Raw genomic sequence first — 22,122 nt, forward strand, 5'->3', positions numbered from 1 at the left:
AAAGCCTTTATTAATCATTTCAGCAAGGCCATGGGAGACTTCAGAGCACTGTCTGTTGGTGAGCCCCCCTGTGGCCATCGCGGGGTCCTTGAGAGAGGTAGCTGTGGCCTGAGATTCTGTTGCTGGGCTTGTGTCCTCTAACTGAAGCTGTAGAGGGGCAGAACTTGAGACAGACTGTCTGCAGCAGCCCTGTGCAAGGCTAGCCACCCTGCCAGTTTAGCTGCCCCAGGAGAATTCCTACAAGAACCCCTAGGAGTCCTGCCACTCAACATAGTGGGCTTCTCCCCAAGAGCCAAGCTATGATCAACATATGCTGCTCAGTTCAACACACATGGACTGCCTCTCCTAATCCAGTCAAATACGGCATCCTTTACAATTCACCTGGACATTGTGCTCTGAAATATTGTGGGTTGAAATTGAAAGATGGGCAGAAGAACAAAATAGACATTTCTCCAAAGAAGACATGCAGATGGCCAATAAGTACATGAAAAGATGCTTCTTATCGCCAATTATTAGAGAAATGCGAATCAGAACTACAATGAGGCACCGTTTCACACCAGTCACATGGCCATCATTAAAAAGTCTACAAATAATAGGAGTTCCCCTCGTGGCTCAGTGGTTAATGAATCCGAGTAGGAACCATGAGGTTGTGGGTTCGATCCCTGGCCTTGCTTAGTGGATTAAGGATCTGGCTTTGCTGTGAGCTGTGGTTTAGGTTGCAGACATGGCTTGAATCCCTCATTGCTGTGGCTCTGGCGTGGGCCGGCGGCTACAGCTCTGATTAGGCGCCTAGCCTGGGAACCTCCATATGCCTCAGGAACGGCCCTAGAAATGGCAAAAAAAAAAAAAAAAAAAGTCTACAAATAATAAATGCTGGAAAGGGTGTGGAGAAAAGGGAACCCTTCTACACTGTTGGCGGGGATGTAAATTGATGCAGCTACTATGGAGAACACTATGGAGGTTCCGCAAACTAAAATAGAGTTGCCATATGATCCAGCAATCCTCCTCCTAGACAAAACTATAATTTAAAAAGATGCATGCACCCCTATGTTCATAGCAGCACTATTCACAATAGCCAAGCCGTTAAAGCAACCTAAATGTCCATGGACAGATGAATGGATAAAGAAGATGTGGTGGTACACCCCCCCCACGACTATTACTCAGACATCAAAAAGAATGAAATACTGCCATTTGCAGCAACATGGATGCCCCTTGCTTGTACTAAGCAAAATCAGAAAGACAAATACCATATAATATCATTTATTTGTGGAATCTAAAACATGACCCAAATCAACATATCTACGAAACAAAAACAGACTCTCAATTATAGAGAACGGACTTGTGGTTGCCAAAGGGGGAGGGGGAGGGGGAGGGGGGAGTGATGGATTACGAGTTTGAAATTAGCAGATGCAAACTATTATATAGAGAATGGATAAACAACAAGGTCCTACTTATAGCACAGGACTTACATTCAATATTCTGTAATAAACTATCATGGAAAGAATATGGAAAAGAATATATATATATATATGCACACACATGTATAACTGAGTCGCTTTGCTATGCAGCAGAGAATGACACAACATTGTAAATCAACTTCAGTAACATTAAAAACAAGAAATACGGATTGAAAGAAATGGTTTGGTCTCTGCCTTAAAACCACCACTGTATAAAAAAGGCATTATAATTCTAATGAGGTACCTCATTCCTGGTTTGTGAAGAGATTTTTGAGACTTTTCACAAAGATGGTCTTGAGAGATATGAGTTATATTGTGTTCTTGTGATACTTTGTGGATTTATGTATAGTGTGTGAAGTGTGTACTTATTACTATGCCGTCTATTCTCAGATCACTTAGAATTTGCGAGCTTCAAGGTTTAAACTTTAAAAATAATCTCTTCTATTACCCCCGACAGTCATTATTATTTATTTCCCATTAGAAAGTATTTGTAAGGGAAAGTGGAAGCTTAAAAGGGTAAAATGATTAGCCTTGTGCATTAGAAAAACATTTATTTGGTTTCGTAAGATGAGAAGCATAGTCTTGGCAAAGTTACACTTGAGTTTGTTATCCTGCCCTATCACTCACTAGATGTTTCTTCACGTGGCATGTGGAAAGAAGCTATATTCCTTCCAACCTAAGACACTGTAAGTTGATTTACTATGAAAGAAAAATGCTTCTAATTAAATGATGACATAAGGTCAAGATGCTGTTTATTAGAAGACACATTCAGATTTCGGAGCAACTCAAAATGTATACAATTTTGAGTTAGATGGGGTCCTATACATACAGTTGTTGTCACAGTATCTGGCATATAGCCAACATCAGTGTGTGTGTGTGTGTGTGTGTGTGTGTGTGTGTGTGAGTGTATGGGTACAGAAGGAGAGAGGGAAAGAGGGGGAGAGAGAGAGAGAGAGAGAGAGAGAGAGAGAATGGAAACTGTGCTTCCTTCTCTTCTAGATGCTCGCCCTGCCTTCTCCTGCCCTCCCCCTTGCCTGGCCGCATCCCCAAAGACAGCGGCAGAACCTGGAAGCCCTAATGGCTTCGTTATAAAGATATTCTATATTGATTCACAGTCTTAGGTTTGCAAACTGCTTACTTTTCAACATAACTAAAGAAAACTGGATGTGAAATATGCAGAAAAAGTCAGTGAATTTAAAGAAAAGGACACAAGGACTTCTAAGATTCTGAGGATCTGTCTATAGTAACTTTATTCACCACAGTGGGACATTCTGCACCTTTGTAATCTCATAATAGAAAAGAGTTATCAGAGGGCTGTTGACATTTCCACACTTGGACACCTATGGTGGCTTAGCAGTTAAGTTTTTGCTAATAACACCCAAGGCAGAATTTTGATAACAGTGAGATTTTTCAGGTATCCAACTAGATATTTCATGCCTGCCAGGTTTAAACTGATTTTAGCAAGTTATTTTAGCCCCAAATGAGATCTTGGATTTCCTGTTTATAATTTGGTCCCCTCTCTTCCAGTTCAAGGTTTTCTTGTGTTGCAAGTGATACATTAAGCTTAGGCTCTTTGTGATCTAGATAATATTTACCTATTAAAAAATTGAAGTGAAGAGGAAAAATTCCATCAGTAGCTTTTGTATCTGGTAATTCCCTGAATATCATTTTTCATAAAGACCTTTTAATTCCATCCAGTCACACTTTATAGGGCAAGCAATTTTGTGACCCAGAGTAAAAACTTCAAAATTGAATGTTAGGGGAGTTCCTGTTGTAGCTCAGTGGTAATGAACCCAACTGGTATCCATGAGGATGCAGGTTCGATCCCTGTACCTGCTCAGTGGGTTAAGGATTAGGCATTGCTGTGAGTTTTGGTATAGGTTGCGGATGAGGCTCGGATCTGGCATTGCTGTGGCTATGGCTGTGGCTGGCAGCTGCAGCTCCGATTTGACCCCTAGCCTGGGAACTTCCATATGCTGCAAGTTTCCACTATCCTAAAAAAAAAAAAAAAGTGTGTTTGAAATAAGAGCAAGACAGCAAATAGGGCAACTAATATGTCAGTCTGCTTGGAAAAATGAGTAGATAAAAGATCTACAGGGAAACAGTAGAATGGGTGCAGATCTGTTATGAACAAAGTGGGGTCCTTTTGTCAGTAGTTAATGCAGTGATTAGTTCTTTAGACTGAGATATATACACACAGTAACTCAAAAGCTAACACAAGTTTATGTGTTCAGGAGGACATGGTAGCTAGACATCAAACAAAAGTTTGTATATTAAAGAACATGTACAAGTTTATGTGGGACCATTGGGCAGTAGCTTCAGTTCAATCCTATAGGTTAAATAGCATAGAGAAATTTGCCTAATTATAATTCTAATCTATTTATTTGGGCCAATTTTAAACTCATTATAGCAATATTGTACTTGTGTCTATCGCTGCCATTTATTGAGAATATACTATGGGTCAGACACGGTTTTAAGCCCTCATATGGCTTAACCCGTTTAATCCTAATAACCTAGGAGGAAGCAACCATTCTTATCCACGCTTTACAGATGAGAAAGTCCAAGGCCTGGAATGTTCAGAAACTTGCCTGAGGACAGACAGCTTGCAGGTGGCAGAACTGAGATTCCAACTAGAAATCTGCATGGCCACACTCTTACCTGGAATTGTCTTAGACATCTGCAGATGCATTGGCCTCCATCCTCCGCCATCTTTGTGGGCCCTTAGGATTGGTCCAGGCATTCTCCTCTTTCCATGGTGCTCTGTCTTACCTCCTCTGCCTCATCCTTTTCCCACCCTCTTGTGCCCTGCCCTTCCCACATCTTGGCCACTAGAGGGCGCGAGGGGCAGAAACTCAAGGGTAACGGAACTATTTTTCTTTTTTTTTCTTTTATGATTTTTATTTTTCCCATTATAGTTCATTTACAGTGTTCTGTCAATTTCTACTGTATGGCAAAGTGACCCAGTCATACATATGTATATTCTTTTTCTCACATTATCCTCCATCATGTTCCATCACAAGTGGCTGGATATAGTTCCCTGTGCTAAACAGCAGGATCTCATTGTTTATCCACTCCAGATTCAATAGTTTGCACCTATTAACCCCAGACTCCCAGTCTATCCCACTCCTTCCCCCTCCCCCTTGGTAACCACAAGTCTGTTCTCCAAGTCCATGGGTTTCTTTTCTGTAGAAAGGTTCATTCGTGCTGTATATTAGATTCTAGATATAAGTGCTATCGTATGGTATTTGTCTTTCTCTTCCTGACTTACTTCACTTAGTATGAGAGTCTCTTGTTCCATCCATGTTGCTGCAAATGGCATTATTTTGTTCTTTTTATGGCTGAGTAGTATTCCATTTTGTGTGTGTGTGTGTGTGTGTGTGTGTGTGTGTGTGTGTGTGCCATATCTTCTTAATCCATTCACCTGTCACTGGAAATTAGGTTGTTTCCATGTTTAAGCTATTGAGAATAGTGCTGCATTGAACATACAGGTGCATGCATTTTTCCCAAGGAAAGTTTTCTTCAGATATGTGCCAAAGAGTGGGATAGCTGGGTCATATGGTAGTTCTAGATTTAGTTTTCTGCAGTACCTCCGTACCGTTTTCCATAGTGGTTGTACCAGTTTACATTTCCATGAACAGTGTGGGAGGGTTCCCTTTTCTCCACACCCTCTCCAGCATTTGCTATTTGTTGATTTGTTAATGATGGCCATTATGACTGGTGTGAGGTGGTACCTCATAATAGTTTTGATTTGCATTTCCCTAATAATAATCAGTGATATTGAGCATTTTTTCATGTGCTTGTTGGCCATCAGTATATCTTCTTTGGAGAAATGTCTGTTCAGGTCTTTTGCCCATTTTTCATTTGGGTTGTTGGCTTTTTTTTGCTGTTGAGTTGTACAAGTGGTTTGTGTATTTTAGAGATCAAGCCCTTGTCAGTTGCATCGTTTGAAACGGTTTTCTCTCATTTCCATAGATTGTCTTTTTTTTTTTTTAAATGGTTTCCTTACTGTTTCTGTGTGACTGGGAAAGGGGCTGGGTCAGGAGCAGAGGCTCAGAGGAGGGGAGGTAAAGGAGGGGCTTTGGAGTCTGGGGACACCAGGGAAGGGCAGGAGAGCAGCAGCCAGTGAATTTGAGCTCCTAGCAGCAGGAGGGCAGCTTTGGCCAGGAGAGCCCATCTTATGTGCTTATTTTCCTCTCCCCAAAAGGGACTGCTGAAGTTGGGGACTCCTAAGTGGTAGCGGTGGCAGCGGGTTGGTGGGTGGAGAAGCTGACCCCAGCCCCTCCATGCTCCCCACATGCAAACCCCAAACTACTAAAGCTGGGTTCGCCAGGGCCAGGGACTTGGAGAGGTGGCCATGAGAAGGTGCTCTTGGCCCCCATCCCCCACCCAGCCCCCTATTCAGCCCAAATCTTCCCTCCTTTTTCATACGCCTAAAATTCTAACACTGAAACTCAAGCTGGAGATGGGAGCATTGTAAGATTATCCTGACAACAGTCAGACTCTTTCTATTTTGATAGTGCAGTGAGATTTAGATGACAGGGGACATGAGAAGGAAATTTTAATAGATCTTCTCTCTGTTTGATGAGCCCTCATCCTTACTCATGACAAATATTCTGTTTTCAAGAGGTGAATACTAATTAGGGTCCACAGGCAATAGATTATACTGCTTTTATTTTATTTTATTTTTTTGTCTTTTTTTTTTTTTTGTCATTGTTGTTGTTGCTATTTCTTGGGCCGCTCCCACGGCATATGGAGGTTCCCAGGCTAGGGGTTGAATCGGAGCTGTAGCCACCAGCCTACGCCAGAGCCACAGCAATGCGGGATCCGAGCCGCGTCTGCGACCTACACCACAGCTCACGGCAACGCCGGATCGTTAACCCACTGAGCAAGGGCAGGGACCGAACCCGCAACCTCATGGTTCCTAGTCGGATTTGTTAACCACTGTGCCACGACGGGAACTCCCGATTATACTGCTTTTAAATGATAACACAGCCGTGAGCATTGGGGTTGGTTTTGTTGTTATCTGGGGGTCTAGCACAGTATCTGTAACCACATAAATCATTCAGTTGAAATAGGAATTTTATTAAAGGTAAAGATTTGCCTATTTATTCCTATAGCCAGAATGTGTACTATTCTGTAATGAAGAGGAAGTTACTGACCAGCTCATCTAAGCCCAGAGCTCAGGTCACCATACCTGAAAGAGTCCAAGTAGCCATCGGTTCTAAGAGGCAGCTGTGATGCTGTGGACTGTGTGCTAAGCTGGGAATTTTTTTTTATTTTTCATTTTTGGCTATCCCAGACATATGGAATTCCCAGGCCAGGGATCAGATCTGAACTGCAGCAGGGGCAACTCTGCAGAGTCAGGGATCGAACCTGCATCCTAGTGCTGCAGAGATGCCACCGATCCCCCTGTGTCACAGTGTGAACTCCTAGGCTGGAAATCAGAGACTTCAGTTTTCATTCTGTCTCTCCCTCCCTTGTGTGGCTGTCACTTCCTCATCTGTAAAAGGGCCATTACTGGTTTTATAAAATCGGGACCAAGGTGAGGATTATAAGATGAACCCCCCCCCCTTTTTCCTGAAAACTCAGGCAAAGCTCACACTTTAGATTAATCTAACCCTTCTTCTCTGCTCCTTCACATCGGTTGTTGAACAGGCAGGAACAAGCCCTCCAACTATGTGCATCCACGCAGCTGCAGACCTCTGGAATCTAATGTCCTCTGGACGCACATTTTTCTGCGTTTGCAAAGCTGATTACGTTTTTTTTTTTTTTTTTTTTTTTTTTTTTGGTCTTTTTGCCTTTTCTAGGCTGCTTCCTGTGGCATATGGAGGTTCCCAGGTTAGGGGTCTAATCGGAGCTGTAGCCGCCGGCCTATGCCAGAGCCACAGCAACTTGGGATCCGAGCCGTGTCTGCAACCTACACCACAGCTCATGGCAACGCCGGATCCTTAACCCACTGAGCAAGGCCAGGGATCGAACCTGCAACCTCATGGTTCCCAGTCGGATTCGTTAACCACTGTGCCATGACAGGAACTCCTGATTACATATTCTTATTTAGTGCTCTCTTCACTGTTCTACGATTCATATCCTACAATGGATATTCCAACCTTGACTATATTTAAAGTTTATATCCTTTCCCTCAAAGAATTTAGTTTTCAGTTATTCAGAAAAGAACAAAAGCCAACTAAACACACACACCCACATAGATAGATATCAGTTCTTGAGGGAAAGAAGCATAGAAAAAAAATGGAGTGAAGTATGTCAAAATGTAAGCTGTGTTTTTTTTTCCTTCATGTTTCTCTGTGCTTTTCAAGTGTTCTCTTGCATGGTGTGTCCAAACAGTAACAGAACAGAAGGACTACATTTGAAGAGTACCACGCATCCATTGATGTATCCCCCCTGCCCCCACCTTCCCAAATCATCTGATTCCCATCCCAGATGCAGGGCTCTCTATCTCTCCCTTTGTCCCGCCCTCCCCCCCCCCCCAGGGCAAATCTGATCATCTGCGCTATTTTTTTTTCTTTTCTAGGGCCACTCCTGCAGCATATGGAGATTCCCAGGCTAGGTGTCTAATTGGAGCTGTAGCCACCAGCCCACACCAGAGCCACAGCAACTCGGGATTCGAGCCGCGTCTGCAACCTACACCACAGCTCACGGCAACGCCGGATCCTTAACCCACTGAGCAAGGCCAGGGATCGAACCCGCAACCTCATGGTTCCTAGTCAGATTCGTTAACCACTGTACCACGACAGGAACTCCCATCTGTGCTATTTATTCCACCTTCTCTTGACTTCTCAGGGATCTTGCCTGCCTGGGCATTCGATAAACTTTTGTCTCTACATCCAGCCTCCCATTCCTTTTTAGTCCCTTTTTGTGTGCAAATAAATATACTGAAGTCCCTTCCATGTGTGAACAAGAAAATAAAACTCCCTAAGCCTCGGTCCCACTCTAACTCTAGACCTATACCCCTTTTTCCTTTTATAGTCTAGAAAGTTCTAGAAAGCATCTGAGTTCCAGCCTCTGAATCCCCACACCTGGCAGTTCAACCCATGGCAGGCGGGCTTCACCTTCACAGCGCCCTCACACCTGCTCCTGCTGAGATCTCTGGGCACGTAGCGTCCTTTTAGGCTTCCTCTTCCTCTGCTCTTCTGACTTCGTTCAGTCTTGTTGGGGTGTTCTGTCTACACCATGAATTTTACTACCAGTTATAAACACCCCAGGCCAGCTCTTTCCGAGTTTGTGGTACAGGGACCACTTTGTGAGGCCGTTGCTGTCCATGCAGAGCCTGCCCGTGCCTCACCAGGACCTTTGTGGGTGCCTTCCCGACCATGTCACTGCCTCCCGTGTTGGTCTGGTCTAAGCTGTCTTCCATCTCAGCATCAGTAGTGATCTTTGTAACACACACTCCCATCCTCTCGGTACCCAGCTCAGAATTCTTGGGTGTCCTCCCATTGCCCAGAGGTGCAACCTGAGCCCCTCCCCAGGGTTCTTCACTGTCTCGCTCTGCCTGACGTTTCTTGCTCATGTCCCCGCCAGGCCTCAGCAGCCTGCATGCCACACTCCCATCACTTGGAGTACTCAGAGTCCTCAGTTCTGTTATCTCATGCCTCTTTGCACATATTTCCTTTGTACAGGATATTCTCTCTGTGCTTGTATATATTGGACAGGTTCAGTCTAATCTGTGTGTCTGCTCAAATACTGCCACTTCCATGAAGTCCTCCCTGATTTCTCCCAGAGAAGACTCAAGGGCTTCTTCCCTCTGTTCTCCCTGCCCCTTGTATAATTGTCTTACTAATCTCTAATTTGTTTTGTTTGTTTCTCTTTTCAATTGTAAGGTTCCTGGGGCAGCAGTATGACTCATTTTTTAGCTTTTTTTTATTGTGAAATAAAATGTACACAGAAGGGCATTTATCAAAACTTAGATCACTTATATGTGGAATCTGAAATGTGATACAAATAAACTTGTTTACAAAACAGAAACAGACTCACAAATATAGAAAATAAACTTATAGTTACCAAAGGGGAAAGAGGGGAGAGACTAATTAGGAGTTCGGGATTAGCAGATATAAACTACTATACATAGAATAGATAAACAGCAAAGTCTTATTATACAGTACAGGGAACTATATTCTATATCCCACGATGGAAAAGAATGTGAAAAAGAACATGTGTATATATCTGAATTACTTTGCTATATAGCAGAAACTAACATAATGCTGTAAATCAACTATACTTCAATTTAAAAGACCTTAGAAATCATGAATAATCATAAAGTGAACACTTACCAAGCTCATAGAATGGAGTATTTTCAGTCCTTCAGGAACCCCTGTATCTTTTCCTGATCCCACCCATTCTGCTACTATGCTGGCTTTTATGGCAATCTTTTTTTTTTTTTTTTTTGTCTTTTTGCCATTTCTTTGGGCCGCTCCCGCGGCATATGGAGGTTCCCAGGCTAGGGGTCGAAACAGAGCTGTAGCCACTGGCCTACGCCAGAGCCACAGCAACTCGGGATCCGAGCTGCGTCTGCAACCTACACCACAGCTCACGGCAACGCCGGATCGTTAACCCACTGAGCAAGGGCAGGGACCAAACCTGCAACCTCATGGTTCCTAGTCAGATTCGTTAACCACTGCGCCACGACGGGAACTCCGAAATCTTGACTTCATAGTTGCCCTACCTGTATATTCATTTCTAAGGAACTCATGTAGTTTCACCTGTTTTTGAAAGTTTATACCATCAGGTCATGTTTTCTATTTTACTTCTTTCATTCAACACTGTGTTATGCAATTATGTGTCTTAATTTTTAATGCAGCATGGCAGCATTTCATTACATAAATTTACTGCATAGGATGTATCTATTAATGGACGTTTGGTTTATTTCCACTTTGGGGCAGTTATGGAGCTTCAGGTATCTCATGCACTTCTTTTGTCCCCGTGTACAGGAGTTTCTTTAGGGTAGAGATCCAGGAACGGAATGGATTCCACTCCATCAGATAATGCTACACCATCCTTCAAGGTCTTTCACAATTTACATCCCGCCAGCCATGTAGAGTGTCCGTTACTCTGTATCTTTGCTAACACGTGGCATTGTCAGACTTTTCCATTTTGGAGTCGTTTTTAATTGTAGCTTTAATTTGTATTTCCCTCTTAGTAATAAGACTAAGTGCCTTTTGGGAGTTCCCTTCGTGGCTCAGTGGTTAACAAACCAGACTAGGATCAATAAGGATGCGGGTTTGATCCCTGGCCTCACTCATTGGGTTAAGGATCTGGCGTTGCCATGAGCTGTGGTGAAGGTTGAAGATGAGGCTTGGATCCTGCGTTGCTATGGCTGTGGGATAAGCTGGCAGCTATAGCTCAGATTCGACCCTTAGCCTGGGAACCTTCATATACCATGGGTACGACCTTAAAAAGACAAAAAAAAAAAAAAAAAAAAAAAAAAGAAAGAAAAAAAAAGAAAAAAAGACTGAGAACCTTTATGTATTAATGAGTTGGCTGAATTTCCTCCTTAGGGAAGGGCCACTGAAGTTTTTCTCACTTTCTAATGGGTGGCTTGTCATTATTTTATGGCTTACAAAAGTTTTTTTGCATTCTGTTTATGAGTCCTTTGTTGGTTGTTTTGTGTTGAAAATAAATTATACTATAAAAATCATGCACTTTGGAGATTTATTGATTACAGTATTTAAAATTTTTTTTACTTTACTAATGAGAAAGTAGAAACAGAATAATTGAAAACAAGTAGCCATTTGCAGCAACATGGATGTAATGAGAGACTTTCATACTAAGTGAAGTAAGTCAGAGAGAGAAAGACAAATACCATATGATATCACTTATATCTGGAATCTAATATATGGCACAAATGAACCTTTCCACAGAAAAGAAACTCATGGACATGGAGAACAGACTTGTGGCTGCCAAGGGGAAGGGGGAGGGAGTGGGATGGACTGGGAGTCTGGGGTGAATAGATGCAAACTATTGCCTTTGAAATGGATAAACAATGAGATCCTGCTGTTTAGCACAGGGAACTATATCCAGCCACTTGTGATGGAGCATGATGGGGGATAACGTGAGAAAAGAGATGTATATATGTATGTGTGACTGGGTCACTTTGCTGTACAGTAGAAATGGACAGAACTCTGTAAACCAGCTATAATGGAAAAAATAAAGATCATTAAAAAAAAGAAAACAAGAGTTCCCGTCTTGGTGCAGCGGAAACGAATCTAACTACGAACCATGAGGTTGCGAGCTAGATCCATGGCCTTGCTCAGTAGGTTAAGGATCTGGCATTGCTGTGGCTGTGGTGTAGGCGGGCAGCAACAGCTCTGATTAGACCCCTAGCCTGGGAACTTCCGTATGCTGTGGGTGGGACCCTAAAAAAAAAAAAAAAAAAAAAAAAAGAAAACAAGTAATAGTATACATTACTTCAAATTAATCCTGTCCTTCCCGTCTTCTCTCCAGGCGTCGTCATTGTCCCCAGTGCCGGTGTTGGGATTGTCCTGGGAGGCTACATTATAAAAAAATTGAAACTTGGTGCGAGAGAATCTGCAAAGCTAGCGATGATCTGCAGTGGCGTGTCTTTACTGTGCTTTTCCACCCTGTTTATTGTCGGATGTGAAAGTATCAACCTTGGGGGCATAAACATCCCTTATACAACAGGGTAAGTATCTCGGGAGAGCCGTCTGGTCTCGTCCTGATCGTGATTTAAATGCAAAGCCCTGCGGTGTTTGGATCCCAGGGTCCCTCCCTCCACGGGGGACGCGCTGCCTGCTTGTTTCCCCAGATGGAGCTGCACCCTTGGAAGGCAGAGGCTGTGGTCTCTCCCCTGTCTGTGCCCCCCCTTGACTCTCACAGAATGTCTCCCGTTGCATTTGGATCACAGAACATGACGAGGGAATGCTTGTTGGCATAACAAAAACTGCTCTTTTCCTTTAATATAATGTTTTGAATACGTAATACATTCAAATACAAAATGAAGTTCAATGAAAATACAGTCCTTCACCCCTCTTCTCTGTAAGCACAAACCAGGGAGCTACTTTAATTCGTTTCTTGTGTATCCTTCCAAGGATGTTTTTATACAGGAAACGATGAATATGTATTTTCCAGTGTTCCCTGTTTTCTATCCAAAAAGCAGCATCCTATGCATACTTTTCTGAGCTCATTTGTTAGTGCAACAGTATAGGTTGGAGATCTTTCTGTCCTAATACTAATGATGATGACAATGTTCAAAATATAGCCAACTCTTATATTAACACTGCCGCATGCCAAACATTCTCCTAGATGCTTTGCATGTATTAACTCATTAATACTCACAACAATCTTATCTGGTAGGTACTATTATTATCCTGATTTTATAGATGGCAAAATAGAGGTACAAATCACCCCTATCAGTATATTAATCAGTTCAGGCTGCCGTAGGAGAACACCATAGATCAGGCGGCTTAGAAACAACAGAAATGTTATTTCTCACAGTTCATAAGACTGGGAAGTCCAAGATCAAGGTGCTAGCAGATTCGGTGTTTGGAGAGGGCTTGCTTCTTGGTTTCTAAACGGCTGTCTTTTGTGGAAACCTCACATGGTGGAGGGATGAGGCATCTCTCTAAGGTCTTTTTTATAAGGGCGCTAATCCCATTCGTGAGGGGTCCACCCTCAGGACCTCATCACCTCCCAAAGGCCCCATCTCCAAATACCATCACATTGGGAGTTAGCTTTCAATGCATAAATTTTTCAGGGACCCAAAGATTTAGTTGATTTCAATAGTTAATGACCTTAGAAGACTGCAGGCAAGGATTCCATGAGAAACACATGTAAAGCTCTCAGCTCTTCTGGCACAGAGTAAATGCTCAGCGATAGTTAGCTACTATCATTAATTACTAGTAAATTAAGAATAGTTTCTATTTCAATTTACTTTTACTACAATGGGAAAGCATAAATAGATCTAAAATTTAGTAAGGAGGAGTTCCCGTCGTGGCACAGTGGTTAACGAATCCGACTAGGAACCATGAGGTTGAGGGTTCGGTCCCTGCCCTTGCTCAGTGGGTTAACGATCCGGCGTTGCTGTGAGCTGTGGTGTAGGTTGCAGACGCGGCTCGGATCCCGAGTTGCTGTGGCTCTGGCGTAGGCCAGTGGCTACAGCTCCGATTCGACCCCTAGCCTGGGAACCTCCATATGCCGCGGGAGTGGCCCAAGAAATAGCAACAACAACAACAACAAAAAAGACAAAAGACAAAAAAAAAAAAAAAAAAAAAATTTAGTAAGGAAAAAACCAAAGTTCCCACCATGATGCAACAGGATCAGCAGCATCTCTGGGGCCCTGGGCTGCAAGTTTGATCCCACCTGGCACAGTGGGCTAAAGATCCCCATTGCAACTGAAGCTTGGATCTGATCCCTGGCCTGGGAAATCCATATAGCCAAAACCAACCAACCAACCAAACAAACAAACAAACAACCCACACAAACCCTCCCCCCACACATAAACACACTCATACACACACACACAAAAAAAAAAAACAAGAGAAGAGAGAAACAAAAAACAAAAACAAAACAAAGAAAGTTCTATTTAACACATTGTAAATCAACTATACTTTAACCCCAGCAGTCTCCTGACTAACCTTTCTTCCCCAGCAGTCTCCTGACTAACCTTTCTTCCCAGGGGCAATAATTTAAAATTCTTTTCAGCTATTTCTTCTGGTATTTATTTACCTCTGTATTTTTCAGACATACTCAATAAATTTTAGAAGTTGAGACGTTATTTATGGTTTCCTGTCTTGGTGAATGAGGAGTTTGGCATCTGCCTCACAAGTTGGCTCAAAGCCTTTTTTGATCTGTTATGATTATGACAGTGTTGTTGGCGTCTGAGACACACGGGTGTATCATGATTAGATTTCCTCTTCTGTACCGCACTGATTTCCCTGGAATTAAATCATTGCCTTATTTTCATTTCCGTTGTTTTCTTTGAACTTGCATCTGGTTTCCCATTACTGTCTAAGGGCTCAAGGAATCTCGATATGATTTTTCACCCATCTGATGAACTCATGACTCCGTTGCCCCGTTCCTGGGAGTCATCTCTATGGGGGCCGTGGGTCCCTGCTCCCACCCCGACTCAGAGCAGGGTCTGCTGCCTCACTGTCACCCTGGAAGCCTATTTGCCAATCTCAGGACTGATCCTTGTTTTCTGGGCTCTGTGAATACCTCTTGTTGGGCTTCCTCTTTTATTTTGTTGCAGTATATACTCCAGTAGCTACAACAAGGCTCCATAGGCTGTTACTTTTTTTTTTTTAATTATAGTTGATTTATAATACTGTGCCAATTTCTGCTGTACAGAAAAGTACCCCAGGCATACATACATTCTTTTTCTCATATTGTCTTCCATCATGTTCTATTCCCAAGAGACTGAATAGAGTTTCCTGTGCTATACAGTAAGGTCTCAAGTTGCTTATCCATTCTAAATGTAATAGTCCGCGTCTACTATCCCAAACTCCCAGTCCATCCCACTGCCTCCCCTCCCCCCTTTGGCATCCACAAGTCTGTTCTCTATGTCTGTGAGTCTGTTTCTGTTCTGTAGATAGGTTCATTTGTGCCATATATTAGATTCCACATATAAGTGATATCATATGGTATTTGTCTTTCTCTTTCTGACTTACTTCGCTTCACACGAGATCTCTAGTTGCATTGAAATAACCTTTTTTTTTTTTTAAGTTAAATTTGGTTGTCAGATTGGCTGGGTAAAGAATTTTGGATTGGATGGATCATTTTCACTAAAAATTTTAAAGTTTCCACTCCACTGTTGTCTAATTTCTAATACTGTTGTAGGAAGTCTGGCCTTTTTTCCCCCCGGTCCTTTGTGTGTGCCCTACTTTTCCTTCCTTGGAGTTTCCATTTATTTCCATTTCTAAATTTCACCATGATACATTTTGGGACATGTCTTTTTTTCTCTTTTGAACCCTTGGTGAGCTTTTAATGTTTGGAGACCATATCCTCCAGTTCCATTTTTAATTAAAAATTTTCACAAATATTGTCATTTTCTCCCCACAGTTTTTACCCTTTTCTCTCCTTCATTGATCCTCTACCTTTCTTATTCTTTATCACTTTTTTTCTTCTTTTCATTTTATGGCCCTTCCCACCACATATGGAAGTGCCTGGGCCAGGGATTGAATCCGAGCCGAAGCTCCACCCAAACTACTGCAGTCAGATTCTTAGCCCATTGGGCCATGGCAGAAACTCCTTTTTTTTTTTGTCTTTTTGCCATTTCTTGGGCTGCTCCCATGGCATATGGAGATTCCCAGGCTAGGGGTCGAATCGGAGCTGTGGCCTCCGGCCTACACCAGAGCCACAGCAACGGGGGATCTGAGCCACGTCTGCAACCTACACCACAGCTCATGGCAACATGGCAACGCTGGATCCTTAACCCAGTGAGCAAGGTGAGGGACCAAACCTGCAACCTTATGGTTCCTAGTCGGATTCATTAACCACTGCGCCACGACGGGAACTCCCCAGAAACTCCTTTTATCATCTATTTTTTATCTCATTTAGCCCTACTTTTTGGAAAGATTTCTTCAACTTTATTTTCCCAGTCTTCTGTTGAATTCTTTTTGTTTTGTCTATTGTGTTTTTTAGTTTCCAAAGTTCTCTCTTGGTTTTTGATGGTTCCTTGCGTCTGCTCTTCTTGCTTTGTGGATTGGATATCTTCTCTTCTCCAACATCAAATAATAAGAAACTCTAAACAGAGTTTCTTTTCTTTCCTAAATTGTCTGTGCCTCCTGAGTATCTGCTTTCTATCTGTTTTGCTGCCTCAATTGTGTTGAAAGCCTTTCTCAAATTTCAGGTGATCCTTAGCTTTCTCTCAGTATTGCAGAACACGAATTTAAAAGGCTGAGTAGGTGCTCTGTGTCTGAGGGTAGCTAGGGTTTATCCTTTGGTGGATTTCACTGTAGGATGGTTGCAGGGGGGCAGTTGGCATTTTCATTGGGGTGCTCAGGTTATGTGTCCCTTTCCCCTGCACCCCCTACAAAAATTAGGGAGTTTTATTCTGAGTCATCAATATCTAAGGTCAAAGCTTCACTTTAAAGTTTTTTCCCAGGAGTTCCCTTTGCAGCTCAGTGGTAACGAACCTGACTAGTATCCATGAGGACACAGGTTCGATCCCTGGCCCTGCTCAGTGGGCTGTGGTGTAGGCCGGCGGCTATAGCTCCAATTCAACCCCTAGCCTGGGAACCTCCATATGCTGCAGGTGCAGCCCTAAAAATACAAAACAAACAAACAAAAAAATCCAATTTCTTTAGAGAAGAGATTAATGATGAATTTTGCGGCTCTGAATTGAGGATGGAGGTGGGTGGATATGAGAATGTACGTGCCCATTGATACAGTCTTCTCTCCCTCACATCTCCAGTGAGTCCCGTTGTTTCCAGCTCTGCACTCACTTTGGTCCCCCACTGCACCGGCTGAATTTGAGCTCAGAGCCTTGCAGAGTTTCCATGGCATGGGCTGGCTCCACTCCAAGGTTGGCATCTGCTCATTTCACACACACCTTTTCACATCCCCTTGCTGTTTTCATGGGGTTTGGTGTCATTCTTTTCATTTTTTTTTTTTTTTTTTTTTTTTTTGCTAGCTTTCTTCCTTTTCATCACAGTCACTTTTATTTTAAGTGCATTCTCACAAGAGATGGATGGCAGACTCCCAAGTCTTACCTGCTTTTAAGCCTCAAGTCCCTTTCAAAACTTCTAAAGTTTTTGCTTAAGACTGCATCAGTCTCACCAATCCTGAATCAACTGATTCCGGACTCCCCAGCACTACTGGGAAAAAGAAAATTATGTAATTGTGCTGATCAGCTCCATTACAAATTTATGAGCTCCAGTCTTTAGCAGGCCCTCATCTTTGCTGAGCAATCCATTTCCTTGGTCAGCTTCTTTTCCTATGCCTTGTATTGGTGGTTCCATTTAAAAAATTCCTCTCTTCATGTTTTCAGTCTTACCCTAGTCTTGTTTTTCTTGTCGGACAACCTTGTATTCCTTCTTAGTGAGAAGAGGTCTCAAGAAAGAATTCCTTGAATTTTTCTCCCATGTCCCCTCAAGTTCCTTTGTCAAAGACACCCTTCTTTTCAAAGGCAGATACTAGAGCCGTCATTTTCTAGCTATGTGACCTTATAAAAAATTATCTCATATTGTTGACTCGGTTTTCCTCATATGTAAAAGTGGCAATAATGCCCATCATACCTAGTTGCAAGCATAACTAAAGTAAAACACGGTGCAGTTGAAAAAAATACTGCAGAAGAGTAAAAAATGCAAAGTCAGTATCTCCTGCCTCCATCCTCAACCTCCATTTTGAAGCATTTAAATATTATAAACAGAAGTTCCCATCGTGGCGCAGTGGTTAACGAATCTGCTAGGAATCATGAGGTTGCGGGTTCGATCCCTGCCCTTGCTCAGTGGGTTAATGATCCAGCGTTGCCGTGAGCTGTGGTGTAGGTTGCAGACGCGGCTCGGATCCTGCGTTGCTGTGGCTCTGGCATAGGCTGGCAGCTACAGCTCCAATTCGACCCCTAGCCTGGGAACCTCCATATGCTGCAGGAGCGGCCCAAGAAATGGCAAAAAGATAAAAATAAATAAATAAATAAATATTATAAACAAATGTTTGTAGCTTTGATTTTAAGGGTTATGTAAGGGAAGTTTTCTGATATTTCCCAGCAAAGAGTATAGCACTTGGTATGTTATGAAAAAAGTTAATTTCTTGGCTCTACTCCCATCTCGTCTAGATCATGCAAAACAACCTTTTTTTTTTTTCTTTTTTTAAAAGATTAATGAGGAGTTTCCGCCATGGTGAAGGGGGTTAAGAATCTGACTGCATGGAGTTCCTGTTGTGGCTCAGCAGGTTAAGAACCTGACATAGTATCCCTGAGGATGTGGGTTCGATCCCTGGCCTCACTCAGTGGGTTAAGGATCCAGTGATGTTGTAAGCAGTGGCATAGTCGCAGATGTGGCTCAGATCTGGTGTTTCTGTGGCTGTGGTGTAGGTCAGCAGCTGAAGCTCCAGCTTGACCCCTAGCCTAAGAACCTCATATGCCACAGGTGTAGCCCTAAAAAAAAAATCTGCAGCAGTCCTGGGTCCCTTCGGAGGCTCGGGTTTGATCCTCAGCCCCACCTAGTGGGTTAAAGGATCCGGCGTTACGGCAGCTGCTGCTCACATTCAACCCGTGGCCTGGGAACTTTCACATGCCACTAGTGTGGCCATAAAATTAGAAAAAAAAAAGATTAATGAATGTCTTGCATCCCCCTCTGCACTGGGATGTTACTTGTATAGTGATGCTGAAACAATAAGAACTTGATGGAAATAGACATTGTAATGATCTAAATCCATGGTTTATGGTACACTTCTTCTCATTTAATTGTATTCAACAAAGAAAAACTTGATTAGGAGTGCAAGAAGCTGCTGCAAGCATTCATTCATTCTAGTATTTGCAGCCTGACTTCCTTGAAGTTTATAAATTAGTGAAAAAAAACTTATTTTTCTTGGAGAATTCCTCTGGCTTCCCAAATACTTCTAGGAAGAGAGTTAAACATTGAGTTAGTATAGACATATTAGGGTGATACAGCTGCACAGGTCTAACACTTTTAAAGTAGCAGTCACTTTTGTGTGAAAAAGGGGACCTTTCTCCAAGCAGGGTATGGGCTAAATTTCACATCTCCTGGCTCTCTTGTCTGGGTGCTCTTGTGCAGTGCTCAACCTGCTCATCAGTACATGGTTGACCTTTTTGCTAACAACCTTGTATTGTTCTGCATGATTTTGAGACTTGGCATATTGGATCTTCTTCCCCTTTTAAAGCCAATAAATAAAGAGATGAAGGGGAGTGGTAGAGAAGCAAGTCGCCTTTGTTAGTCACTTATTTGGCTTAGATTCAGTGTTTGGCACTCGTATATATACTTGTGTATATACAATATATATTTTTGTATACACAATGTTTACATCATCACTCTACCATGTGTATTATTAGCCACATGTTTTGGTTAAAGAAACTGAGGCTTGGACAGTAAATTATTTGCCCAAAGTCATCAGTTAGTAGAGGGTGGAATGGAATGACGCCTGGATTCTCTATTTTAGAGTTTGTGTTCTTTCTGAGCACTGTGCCAAGATTCTCTTTTAAATTTTGCGTTTCATATAAGCACCATCTATGAGCACACGCCACATTCTTACTCAGAGAGCTGTAGAAAATGCATCTATTTCTTTTAGTAGCATGCTAATATTTGGCCTTGCCACATACTAGTTGTGTGACTATGGGCAAATTAATCTTTCTGTGCCTTGGTTTCTACATCTTTAAGGTGAGCATACTAATAGTATCTATCTGGTTGAATTGCTGTGAAGATCAAATAAGGTATTTGGCAAATTCTTTAACCTCTCTGTGTGTTAATTTCCTCATTATTAAGATGAGTTAATCAAAATCTCTTAGAATTTGATCCAATCTCTTAGAATTATAGAGAGGATAAAATGCGATAAAACCCACAAATAATAAGCAATTGTTAAATAAAAATTTAATGTTGTTTTTCTCATTTTAAATATGAGAAGACATTCAGAGGGATCAAATAACTTGCTTAAAGTCATGTACCCAGGAAGTTCCTGCTGTGGTGCAGGAACTTAAGAAGCCAACCACTGTGTTTTGGGTCATTGCAGAATCACAGGTTTGATCCCTGGACCAACCCAATGGGTTAAAGGATCCAGTGTTGCTGCAGCTGTGGCTCAGATTTAGTCCCTGGCCTAGGAATTTTCATATACTATGAGTGTGGCCATTAAAATAAAGTCATGCAGCCAGAAAATGATAGAGCTACAATTTGAATCCAGGTTTCTCTGATTTTGAGTGCAATGTTTTTGATTATTAAACTATCCTGAAAGAAGAAGAGAAACACAAATAAGAAAGCACAATATGTAAGTCGATTCCATTTGTTAAAGTTTGTATGAGAAGCTCCAGGTTCACCAGCATGGTGAATTTTCTGACATTAAAGGAGGTAATGAGTAATCCATCTTTGAATTAGCATTAGTATTCAAGCGACACCTCAGTACCTGGGATGGGGTTGGGAAGTTTTTAGAAGGATAAACTTTTCTTACTGATCCAAGATGGAGTCACAGGTTTTTTGTTTGTTTGTTTGTTTTTGTAGAATGAACCTGATGTGCTATTAGTGGTTCCTTTAGAAAATTCAGATTTGATAGCCAAGATGTGGAGGCAACCTAAATGTCCATCAAGGGATGAATGGATAAAGAAAATGTCTGCATACTTATAATGGGATGCTATTCAGTCTTAAAAAAGAAAGAAATTCTGTGATAGGCGACAACATGGATGAACCTTGAGGACATTATGCTAAGTGAAATAAACCAGTCTGAGAAAGACACATATTCTGTGATTCCACTAAAATAGTCAAATTCATAGAATCAAAGAGCAGAATGGTGGTTGCCAGGGGCTGGGGGAATGGGGAAAATAGGAGTTACTCATCAAGGGAAATGTTTCAATAAAGCAAGATGAATAAACTCTAGAGGGCTAACGGACCCCTTTGTACCTGTAATCAACAATACTGTATTGTTCCCTTAAAAATTTAAGAGAGTGGATCTCATGTTAAGTGTTCTAACCACAAGAAGACAAAATTAAAGAAGAAAAAAAATCCAGATTTGAGAATCTGATGATTTTTCACTATGAAAGATCTTAGGAGCCCTAGATAATATCCTGGCCCATTTTCAACTCAAGTAATTACGGTTCCAGCACCCACAGGTGTGTCCTAATCATTTTGTAGCCAAAGGAGCAAGTGAAAACCGGAGCTTAAGCAGTATTTTATAGAAGCACATTGCATAATGTGAGTTACTTGCTCTTTACCTTCAAAGACATTTCTCAAATGGAATTAAATCTGATGTCTCTGGACAGAATTTTTCACCAGTACTAGGTCTTGATAAATCACTTAGTGCTTCTAGCTTTATTATCTTTCATTTATCAAGTGTCATCTCTTTGGATTTAAACTAAAATCAATTATATCATCTTTTGGTTTGGAGACTTGAGTTACTGGGCCAGAACTTTTCCAGGGATGCTTTCGTGAGCTCTGATGTGACCAAGAAGTATTTTCTTAGTTTTCTGTGTTGGGCAGTGGCTGTTGGATGGAGTGGTCCAGCAGTCCCCAGCTCCAAAAGCTCAGAGGCTGGGATTTTTCTCCTGCAGATACCTCTTTCAATATAGTTTTATTGCCCCAAGGTACCAAGATTGTAGGAATTAAAGATAGTCTGGTGAGTTCCTGTGGTGGCTCAGAGGGTTAAGAACCTGACTAGTATCCATAAGGATGGGAGTTCAATCCCTGGCTTCACTTAGTAGGTTAAGGATACAGTGTTGCTGTGGCTGTGGTGTAGGCTGTCAGCGGCAGCTCCGATTCGACCCCTAGCCTGAGAACTTCCATATGCCGCAGGTGTGGCCCTAAAAAGAAAAAAAAAAGTTCTGTTAATTCGGACCTTTGCTGCAGCTTCCCAAAGGTACACTTCATCCTCTTTGTCGCCACTCCTGAACTTGCCATTCTGCCACTATTTTCATAGTACTCTACTACCAGCTTCCAGGGACCTAGCGTTTCCAGCCAGATTTTTCCTGACTTCAGTTAAACCATTCATCTCATCTGTGTTTCACAGACAGCTTAATCTCCTGAAGTTTTTTTTTTTT

General features: G+C 42.1%; 1 protein-coding gene across 1 annotated transcript in view; it reads left to right on the forward strand.

The window, feature by feature from the left end:
- The window catches only part of SLCO5A1 (solute carrier organic anion transporter family member 5A1), a 149,895-nt gene that overhangs the window by 106,506 nt on the left and 21,267 nt on the right, over positions 1-22,122 (forward strand). Inside the window, 1 exon segment of the mRNA XM_005663031.3 lies at positions 11,913-12,111. Coding sequence (XP_005663088.3) covers positions 11,913-12,111 — 199 coding nt within the window.

The sequence above is a fragment of the Sus scrofa genome, chromosome 4 (assembly GCF_000003025.6).
Source record: "Sus scrofa isolate TJ Tabasco breed Duroc chromosome 4, Sscrofa11.1, whole genome shotgun sequence".
NCBI lineage: Eukaryota > Metazoa > Chordata > Mammalia > Artiodactyla > Suidae > Sus > Sus scrofa.